The 11,236-nt window shown below is 42.3% G+C and overlaps 1 protein-coding gene across 1 annotated transcript in view; it reads right to left on the reverse strand.

Moving 5' to 3' along the window:
- Positions 1-129: 129 nt before the first annotated feature.
- ZXDC (ZXD family zinc finger C) overlaps positions 130-11,236 on the reverse strand; it is a 12,278-nt gene continuing 1,171 nt past the window's right edge. Inside the window, exons 2-11 of the mRNA XM_039734355.1 lie at positions 10,788-11,233; positions 10,168-10,320; positions 8,956-9,034; positions 8,714-8,844; positions 7,954-8,124; positions 6,732-7,417; positions 5,936-6,020; positions 4,003-4,175; positions 3,135-3,236; positions 130-2,299 (exon numbers count right to left, since the gene is read on the reverse strand). Of these exons, the coding sequence (XP_039590289.1) occupies positions 2,213-2,299; positions 3,135-3,236; positions 4,003-4,175; positions 5,936-6,020; positions 6,732-7,417; positions 7,954-8,124; positions 8,714-8,844; positions 8,956-9,034; positions 10,168-10,320; positions 10,788-11,233 (2,113 nt within the window). The 3' untranslated portion in view covers positions 130-2,212. The remainder of the gene's footprint in view (positions 2,300-3,134; positions 3,237-4,002; positions 4,176-5,935; positions 6,021-6,731; positions 7,418-7,953; positions 8,125-8,713; positions 8,845-8,955; positions 9,035-10,167; positions 10,321-10,787; positions 11,234-11,236) is intronic.

The following is an 11,236-nucleotide window of genomic DNA, read 5'->3' on the forward strand; positions in this document are numbered from 1 at the left end:
ACAGACTCTACCCCACTAAGGTGAAGACACAGCTGAAGGAAAACCACAAGCTCTCTGCAGAAATCAAGCTGCCAGTAATTAGCTTTGTGTCAGATCCATCCATGCAAAAAACAATGCCCAGTGACAAACTAACCATAAAAAAAAAGCTTTATTAACCCTTTTGCACCAGCAGTTCTTCAGGTATCCATTGCCAGCAATGGAGCCCTAGCCAAGTGATCCAAGTTTCTGCCCTCAAGAGGTTAGCACTTTACATTCACTTACAAAGCTGAGTGAGGTACATTTTCAGAAGTAAAAAGATTTGGTTGCAAGTCCCATAAAAAGATGGAGTGTTCCTTGGCCATTTTAATGGATTACAAACTGGTATGGTCCTTGAGAACAGAATAATGCAGGCATTGGGAGCTCAAGGTGTCTCAGCTTCCAGGGAGAGCACGGTGACCCTTCAGCACAATTCCTCCTCAATCCTTCCACCTCCCAGGAGTGCTGCAGCCACAGCCACCAGGCAGATCTCAGCTACCAACTGGTTTGAAAACCCAGCCTGAGAGGGTTCAGACCATCCCTGGATGTAAACTGTAAACTCAGAGTGAGAGGAACAGAGAGACCTCAATGCTCAGTTAGGCTAAAGATAGAAAAATAAAGCTGGTTCAACCAGAGATATAATACTGCCTATAAATCAGGAGCTGAAGTTCACTGTAACCTGTATGCTTTTTTCCTCCCCAAGTCTGCAATCAAAAAAGCATTTTATGGACACATACATAGTTCAAAAGGCACAGGAAGTAAAAGCATTTCTGAACGACCTCATGTGAATTTAACATCAGTATAACTGCAAAATAAATAAATATGTGCAAGATTAAAAAGATCACAATGTTCTCCTCTGTGACATATCTTATTTTGTAAAAAAAAAGAAAATACACATACGTGCATACACACACCTCACTGAGAATAAAAAAAAGGTACAGTCTTTTATCAAACTCCTATACATACTTTTACAGGCATTCAGAACATCACCATAAGAAACAATTAAATTACTACCTTAAAATGTAACCAAAGGTGGTTTTTTTTCCCTATACAACCCTATACTTATTTAGGTGTCTGCAATCCAGGTAAGTAGAGTACATACAACCTCTCCCCCCACCCCCAAGAGAAACTGCAGTTTTTCAGGGGCAAATCTTCCTGGGCAACAACTCTTCCCCTCATAAAATACTCTGACAACTGCATATTTTGTAAACCAGCCAGAACCTCCAGGTGCATCTGACACTCTGGGATAGCAATAAAGAACAGGTGTTAACAGTGTTCAATTAACAAAACAAAAACATCAAACAATCCTAAATAAAAAGGTAGTGACCAGTTCACAGGTAACTTGGCAGCGGTTTATAGATGAGATAAAAATCAAGGTGCTTAAATTTACATGACGGTCAACATTCCTCCCAAAAAAGGGAACACAAAGATAAAACAAACCTCTTCTCAGATGCTGTTGGACTCTTAGCAAATCACTTACAGTGAGTACAGTTCTATTGCAGTTTTCTTTTTCAAGTTTTGCTGGAAGAATTCAGCAAAGTATTTGGGATGCAGGAGCAAGGAAAAGGAGAAACTCAACATGAGCTACAAACTGATTCACAGCTAAGTTAACATTTAGAATCTAGCTTTCTAAAACAAAGATTTTAGAGCATTTCATTTTCATGGCATAGAATATTAATTTTGTTACATGTGACACTTTATTCTGGTTTTCTGCCAAACACAGGGGCCAAAACAAATCTTTTTCTTTGTGTGGAAAACACTTGCAAAATTTAGCTCTTAATTCCTTGATGCCACTGGCTTCAGGAGGAGACCAATGGAAGGAAAGTTTTAACTGTCGCAGGCAGGATTATAAATTTGCATTTGTTAGCTGTAGAATACTTGCTTTCCTGTGAAAACAGTAAATATTACCTCAGTTTGAAGTGTAATAAAGTACTTCTCCCTGAAACAACACTGTACAGCAGTCTGCCTCAGCCTCCCAACCACCAGGCAGACAGGGTATCTTACACAGGCACATCAAGTGGGATTTACATTTTTAAAGAAAATCTTTCAGCTGCAACTGTCTTAAGCAAATCACAAAGAGTGCAACCATACTTCAGTTCTCCTATTTTTCATATTTTCCTTGGAAAAAGACCCACACAGTAATCTCACTCTGTCATGATTGCCCAGTTTGTTTTCAAGTAACTGCTCTTAATAATCGTCATTCCAGATCCTGTAAATTTATTGTGCTTCCAGTGAACTGAGAGTTATCAGAACCTGCATCATCTTCAGTGGAATTGTGTGGTTCCTGTTAAAGCAAACAGACAGCATGAACTACTTTCACCTCTAGATGGTTTCAGTGCTTATCAGCAAGATTATCTTGACATTTATTCAACACCAGAGAAATGCTTGGAATGGCTCAGAGGAAACTCAAAGCTTTTCCACTTCAGGGATCCACCCAAACAATGTTGACACAGTTTTAATATGGAACACTTCAGATGAGCATTGCTAATGGAAATAGATTTAAAATCACTTTTTCCTCCATTACCTCTCTACCATAGCCAACAGTCCCACTTCTCTTGTACTTATAGGTTTTGAAGAAAGTGCCCCTCCTCAACAAAAAAGATTTATTTTCTATCCAGGAGAAACCCACTTGGCAGGAATAGGTACATTGCAAAGTTTATCAAAAATGAGTCCCTAAGCAGGCTTCTAAACTTAACTGACACTCCCATAAGGGCACCACTCCAAAATCTAGGTTCAAGATTCTATTTCCCACTTCCCATCCCCCTTTTCTGTAGCCCACAACATTCCAATTCTGATCCTCTTTCCTGACCCACCTACTATCTGCAGGATGGGATCAGAAAGCAAGGGTGGGGCATTTCAGAAAAAAAAAAAGTAACATTTAGTTATTCATTACTCAGTAACAGAGGGAAAAAAACAACCAGTTCTGATGTGTCAAAGGTTGGTAACAGACACAAGATACATTGTGCAGTGCAGCCCTCTGCTCACTATTCCTTGTGAATGGAATTCAACTCCCAATGGAAAACAAGGTATTTCCATCAGGCAGAACATGAGAGTGCTCACAGTGAACTATCTTTAAGTTCAAGCAAGGCAATAAAACCCAGTGGCCTGACATGCTGTACCTGAAGTATGTAAACAGGTAAATCCACTGTAAGCTGAGAATGTGACGAGGAAGACTGAGAGCTCAGCTGAAAGGGAAGATCTCCCTCTCCTGGGGAATCATCCTGTGAATGCAGAAACATGATCAAGTTACACCACACCCAAGTTATCTCAGCACAATATGGCAAATTTCTCTCAGTCCCACAATCTTAAAATATCTGATAAAGCCACTGCACTGTACTAGTAAGGCCCAGCTCCACAAAGATGTGGAAAGCTAACTAGAACTTAAATCTGAACCTAGCTCAGTGTACAACCTATTATCCCATCCTCATCAACTTGGAACATTGGCAAGATCTGAAGAGGAAGGAAGGGTTCCTCTTTCAACAAATCTAACAGAGAAACATGCAACAAGTTTCATCATGTTTTCATGAAGCTGATACTTAACCTGAAACTTAACCTGAAAGTTACAAATGTGCACACCCATCAAAAAACAGATCAATGGAGAACTCGGCCCATAGGTCTCTCCATAACAGAGCTGTTAGCAATCAAGGAAAAGGAACTTATCCTTTCTCTGAATACTACATAGACACACCTGCCATGCACCACTAATCAGCCCACACTAATTAACAGGTTTTGTCTTTTATAAATTTTAAGCTTGATTTCAACAGGTAAGAGAAATAACAGTTTAAGCTGAAACTTCTTTTTGCAGGAACATTCTCATGTTCATCTCATTTACTTTATAAATAAGAAGTGGAATCCTGTAAGAATACTGCAGAGCTCAAGACTCTATCCAGGGGCAGTATAACCTGAGTTCACAAACACTCAAATTCTTCCATAAAAGCAAATGGATAACAGATAAGCTGAGCATGTTTTTTTCTCCTCAGCTCTTACCTGAAGAAGCTGAATTTGCACATACTGGGCTCCAGTGGCAGGGTCCCTTACTGTCAGCCCTCCATTTGGCAGAACTATGTTACCACTCAGTCGACTGCCAGGAGTAGAGGAAGAAAAATTGGTTGGGCTTACTTTACCACCCTTGTTTTTCCTCTGACCAGAACCAGATGCCCCTAAAAGAAAGCAATTTTAATATTCAGATGAATTTGCTAGTTTTCTGCTAGTATTTCATCTTTTTGCAGCTATCTGTACACGCAGCAAATGCCCACAGCAGTGCAATATAATTAAGCACCATCTGACAACTGCTAAAAGGCAGAGAGCACTCAGCTGGTGAACTCCAGCTGCTGACTGAGCACCTTTTTACATGAACATCATTGAAAAATCACAAACTGCTAAGCTGAGGGCCCTCCACTGTGGTAGCACAGTGATATCAGTTTATTTGTGGTGTTATAGAAAGGAATTAGGAAGTAGGATTGCATTTTCTATTTTTCGTTCTGCAAGTAATTTCCTGAGAAGTCATGCACATTGTTTTTCTAAACTGTAAAAAAAACATAGTGAAGATAATTTTTTACAGGAAGATTTCAAGGTAGAACAGGCTACACAAGTACAACTATCACAACCTTAAGCTTCTCTTCAGTTTAAAGCAGGATGAACCAGCTGCTGTATGACAAGCTGAAAACCAAAACCCTAATCAAAACAAAAGTAAGAATACAGTCCTGTCAGTTCCGGTTTTTGTTTGGATTTTGAAAAAAAAAAAGCTGTAATAAATGAAGGGCTTGGATAACCTATATTTAAACCCTGAATTTCCTTCTACAGTATTCACTCAATCTAGTTAAACCAATCAGAAATATGAGACTCTCTAGACCACTTTGAGAGGCACAGCATACCATTAAGGCAACAGCTGGTGAAAAGTGGACTATGGGGAGTCTTGAACAGGAACAGAAACAGGAATTTTCTGAGGTCATCTTAGGAGTCATGCAAAGTGCAATCGTTTTTTTAAACTAACATCCAAAAGACATGTTTGATGATACATGCACATGTTTGATAATATGAGGCCCCTTAGAACTAGTTTCATAAAGCACTTTCCTTCCATGTGATGATTTGCTGAACCAGACAGAATGTATGCACATATGCATTTTACAAATACACAAAACAGTTCTCAAATCAGAACTAGCCTCTTAACTTGCCTCAAAAACTATTGCCTTGATTTTCAGAGGAGGAAGGTCTAAGAGACACCAAGGCAGCACTAAACTCTATATATATGATATTATTGTATCATAAATCTATAATATTCCATCCCAGCCCCAAAGGTAGACACATCTCAAACACCTGAGCTTTTGCAAGTCCAGGGAACCATGACCACATTTGATCTGACAAAGGAATAGTTATTATCCACATCAAATGGCTCTGAGTCAAACTAAGAGGGCACATCTGGAATCATGACCTAAACTCACCCTGCACAAGAATGCTCTGCACAGGTAAAGGATACGAGAGGCTTGAGTATATCTAGATAATAAAAAAAATTGATTCCTTCACACTGTTACTAAGTGAAACACAAAAACAAAATCTAGCTGAAATTTCTATTGCCTGTACTGAGTAAAAGAACCCCCTAGATAAGCATGAACAACAGCAAGCACAGTAACGTAATTTTTCATTTTAATAAGAAACAGATGAAGAGATTGACAACTAGTGTCTTGTTAATAATCATTAAACACAGGGCACAGCTTTCTTTGTAAACTTCCTGTGAATCAGATATTCCAAAGAATGTGATTATCCTGAGTAACAGATGGTACACCACATGCATAATTATTTTAACTATCAATAAACAGGATAGGACATTTGAGAATGTTACTCAGAAACCTGCTTCCACTGCACTGCCAAAATTACTAAATATTTTTATTCAGTAAATGCAACAGAACTAATAGCTTCTCACCTGTGCTGCTGCCATTCCCTTTTTGTTTCTTTTTCTTGGCCAGCTGAATGGCTCTATAGTCTGTTCTTGCAGACCCACTGCTCTCCTAGTTAAAGGAAAAAAAAAAAAAAAGCCCACAGATGCAAGGTTTTTGGAATTAAGAACAGAACAAGATAATGAAAACACACACTAATGAGTTCTCAGATGCAGTTATCTTCTATGCTGCAAACACTGAATTCTAGTTTCCCCCAATCTTCTGATTAGAGTTTCAATAAATTCCCTGTATCTACTCAATATCTGGAGTTCAACATAAGGAGGAGTTAGCTCCACATTTTTAAGTGCTCAGATTTTAAGAGTGTAAACATGTACTTCGTAACATAAACAAAAAGTTAAGTCTGCAATAACACAGTGAAACAGAAAGGGAAAAGTACTTAAAAGAGGAATGAAGACTGGAATGAAAATGCTGCAGTTACTGTTACAGCCCAAATCTTTCCCTGGAATGAAATGAACAAGTAACACGTGTAACACTTATTCTTGGGTGTTCTTGTAAATTCCATTCCAGATGGGCAGATGCTTATTTTGAAAGGTTCTCCTGAACTGTCCCCACCAGAATTTCAGTATTTCTTAGAACTTGTCACCACACTGAATCTACCTGTGAAAACACACTACTCAACGCATCGTTCTACATCTTTCATCAAAAGAGAGACAAAATGCATGATGTGCAAGATCTGAAGGTCTCCCAGTAAGGTGTGACCAGGGATACCCCCAAAGTCAGGCTGTCTCATTTAGGGATGAAGTGAATAGTTACTCCACGTACCAAAAACGAGCTGCCAGTCACTGCGCCAAGATCCATTTCCTTCTGTGCACTGTAACTGCCCGGAGGGTTGGAGAACACAAACTGTGTCACGACTTTGCTGCCCTCCTGCTGACCAACCACATCTGAGCTGGGAAGCAAATTCCGTTCAGCTTTGCTTGGTGTCAGTAACTCAGGCACATTGGTGCTGCCGAGGCTGCTGGAAGGAGTCAAAGTGGCCGTGTCTATTGTTAAATTATTGCTGCATGTCAACCCATGCACATCCTGGCTGGGATTCCTCACTGACAGAGATGCCAGTGAACCCAAGGCTTCAGCATTGACAGTCTGTACATCATCCAAGTTTAAAGTGCTTTGCTGCAGAACCGTTGCATTGGTTCCCAGCAGGAGAGAGCTGTCCAGGCTCTGGGGCATGTCACTGCTCGCCACCAGGATCAAGGGATCAACTGCCTGGCTCAGGGAACTGTTATTGACAGGCAGGCTCCCCCCCAGCGTGGAGCCCACCGAAGCCACGTCGATGGTGACGATTCCAGAGTTCACCAGCGCCATGTCCGCTCCAATCCCAGAATTGTTACTGGACACGTTGGAAAACAGGGACACGAGGTCGATGTTGCTGAGATCACTCTGCCCTGGACTAGTGAGCTCACTGCTGGGGGTGAGGGAGCAGGTTGCTTCCAGCTGAGTTAGGAGATCTGGAAGAGAAGGGTTTGGTTATAAGAGAACTTCTACAGACAACAGGAAGAAAAGGAAACCTAAAATTCTCTATTCTTAGCCTACTAAAACACTTCCCACCTTCCCTGAAAGCAGATTTAGGGAAAAGCAGCCTACTGAAATGAGTTCATTCTTTTATGGAGAAGTGTACTTATAAAAGCACTTGCCAAAAAATAGCACTAAGTACAGCTTGTAGAAGAATGAAAGAGGGGAAAGAGACATCCTTTTAGTCCTTATTCATATTGTACAGATGGCATGGAAAAGGACAGGCTTTGCTTCATTGAAAAATGCTGCAATTTCTCACAATTTCAGAGGTCTAGCACAAGTTTCACTTTCTGATACTCAGAGATCCCACTGAAAATTTTAGAGGAGGGTGAAACCAACTTCAGTGTCAGAGAAGATTCTGTCATTCATATCAATGGAACGCTGATTTCAACATCAGTAATTGCACATTTTCCTTAATAAAACACTTAACTTTTCCACGGCACCCTCTGATAGCCAGAGACAAACACTTTACCTGGGCTGAAGTTATGCTGTTTGACCATGTGCGTTTTCATACTGTGTTTGGAAGTGAACAGTTTGTTACAGCTGGAAACAGGGCACCGGCTCTTTAACGAGTCCACATCCTGAAGATGTTTTTTGGAGTGAATATATAGACTACTTCGTGCTGAAAATTTTGCACAACAGCCTGCAAGAAGATATACAAGGCTTTGAAGTTTCAAATTTAATGAAGTTTCTATTTAATATTCATATTTAATGTCTTAACAAATCAGAATATCCTCTACTTGCTATTTTGCAGCACCTGTGCGTACACTCAGAGGAATCACAAGAAAGTAAACCTGTCAAAGGGTAGGACAGTTTAACAACCTGCTTCTGATGACATGAAACTCTTAAGTTATTCAGTGTAAAGCACAACCTTTTCACAGTATGGCATCTGAAATTCTTCATGACAACTGCTGGAAACACCATAAAAAGGAAAAACAGTCAAGTAGAGCTGCTTTACTTTAAAGAGCTGAATAATCCAGATCACACCCAAAAATCTTTGCTTCTGGAATCCCTCACCACTTCAGCGGCCTATCTACAGTATGAAACAGTTTGCTCTGTCATTCCTAACTCTGGGAATGATCACTTGCTCAAGACTTATGTTTAGTTTTAGCTCTTCAAACCGTGTTAGAAGACTCACTCTAAATGGTTCCAGTCCTGTACCAAGCACACATAACCTTCAGACAAAAATACACACCAGTTACCAGGAAACAGATATGAGAGTGGAGCAATACCTTCTACTGGGCACTCAAATGGTTTTGTACCAAGGTGAGTTATACTGTGGCCTTTCAAGTGTTCTGCTCTTGTGAAGGACTTCCCACAGCCTTCTACTGGGCACATGAATCTCCTGTCATCTTCATGTTTCCTGCAAGGGAAGGAAATTGTCATTGGCATGATTAAATCCACTACTGCTTAGCTACTGGAAGAGAAACAGCCAGTGGCTTAGGACAGTATAATCAGAAAAAGCTTCCTTTACCTTTTATGCCTCAGAAGCTTGGACATACTAGTAAAAGACCAGCCACAGCCTTCAAAGTCACAGATAAAAGGTCTTTCACCTTGAATAAAAAATGTTGCATTAATAATCTAATACAAAACACATACTACTACTAGAAAATATTAAAAGCTGCTTAAGCTGAATTAATTTAAGACAACTCAACCAGCCCCTCCTGCAATGCACTGCAGAGTACTATCATGTCCCTTCCCCCTCCTACAATCTGGACTTTCTTTAACTCCATGCTATTGCATCAGAGAGCACAAGTATTTATCAATCCACCTCACATCCTGAAGGTGCTTCAATAGTCAGTAACAGCATTACTCAAAACAGAAACACAACTGAACTGTTTTTTCCTGTTTTCATGATCTGCCTTGATTACTGCGTCTCGATTACAAGACTGTGAAGTGTGTGACACTGGGTTTCCACCACACCTATGAACTTCAAGTGACACTTAAAAAACCTCAAAACTGTAAACCCACGAAACCAGGAAAAGAGAGGACAGTAGAGGACACACCAGTAACATGACAAGGCTGCATTTCAGCCTTGCAGTGGTCCTTGCAAGTCAGGCATGCTTGCCAGAGCTGAAATTTATCTTCTTGCTGTTCCAAACCTTGGTACATACATTCCACATGTTCTAAGAGTTTTGCAGTTGTTTGTTTGTATCAAGAGTAAAATTTATGCAACGTTTTGAACATCTATGAACTTGGGAATGGAGCTGGGATAGTTTTTTTCTGCAGAGAATGTACAATGACAAAAACCACAGCTTTGCAATGACAAAAGCCACAGCTTTGTGCTTAAGTACTTTGCATATGACAACCTTATCTTCTTGCTGTTCCAAACCTTGGTACATACATTCCACATGTTCTGAGAGTTTTGCAGTTGTTTGTTTGTATCAAGAGTAAAATTTATGCAACGTTTTGAACATCTATGAACTTGGGAATGGAGCTGGGATAGTTTTTTTCTGCAGAGAATGTACAATGACAAAAACCACAGCTTTGCGCTTAACTACTTTGCATATGACAACTTGATTCAGTGGACTCCTACCCCCAGAAGGCCAAGAATCAAATGCTTTCGCTGACTCCAAATAACTAATGTCACCCTTCCCAACTTTCAGTTTTTCCAGCACACTGCAGTCCACTTTCCACATACTATGCTCCATGAACTTCGCCGTGTGGAAATCATCCCTGTGAATACCTGTGTGACTCCTCATGTGGATTTTCAGTCGGCAGGCCTTGTCATACTGCTTGTTACAGCCAGGGAATGAGCAGGAGAACTGCTCTTGCTCTCTGAAGTGGGCTCGATTGTGGGAGAATAATGCACTCACTGTGATAAACGTTCGCTCACAGCCTGGGGAGAAAAGGGAAATAGCAAATCTGCTTGGCAAAACTCAGGCACAAAACTGCACTCTTTTCTCTCTCCCAGATTTTAGCGAGGTACTTTCAGGATCTTATATCGGGGAAAAGGGAAAAAACCAACCAGTGAAATCCTGCACATTATTCCCAGGAATTACAATTGTTTTGCCAAGGTATATCGAGTATAGCCTGGGTTAAGGCGCACTGAACGCTGCCGCCGTGTCTTGCAGTGTTTCACTGCACCAGCACAAAGCCGCAGGAGGAAAGGCACAGCATCCTCCAGCTCCCAAACTTTTTCTCTTGGTCACTGAGGTGGTTTGGAGGACCTTCCTTGACATTCTAGGGCACCACGAAGGGGTAAGCGGGTGCAGAAGAAGGGCGCCGAGCGCCGCACGGCCTCAGGGCAGGGATCCCAATTTCTGGAAGGGGAGGGAAAGGAGCCGAGCCCCAGAGGCGGCTTACCGGGGAAGTCGCAGCGGAAGGGCCGCTCGGGCTCGAGGTGGCTGCGGCGGCGGTGGGCGGCGAGGCGGGCGGCGCTGGGGAAGCGCTGCCCGCACGCCTCGCACTTGTGCGCCGCCTCCTGCTCGTGGGCGCGGCTGTGCGCCCGCAGGTTGTACACGGTGGTGAAGCGCTTGGTGCAGCCCGGCGCCGCGCAGGCGAACGGCCGCAGCTTGTCGTGCGAGTGCAGGTGCCGCCGCAGCTTGTAGGCCGTGGCGAAGGACCAGGCGCAGCCCGGCACGGGGCAGCCGAAGGGCCGCGCCGCGCCGCCCCGCCCGTCCTCGCCGCCGCCGTGCGCCGAGAGCCGGTGCAGCCGCAGCTGCTGCTTGCGGGGAAAGGCCTCTCCGCAGCGCGGCTCCGGGCAGGCGAAGGCGGGCGGCGAGCGCGGGCGCGGCCCGCCCGGCGGCTCGAAG

This window comes from Passer montanus, unplaced genomic scaffold (genome assembly GCF_014805655.1).
Source record: "Passer montanus isolate IOZ18808 unplaced genomic scaffold, ASM1480565v1 scaffold9, whole genome shotgun sequence".
Taxonomy (NCBI): Eukaryota; Metazoa; Chordata; class Aves; order Passeriformes; family Passeridae; genus Passer; species Passer montanus.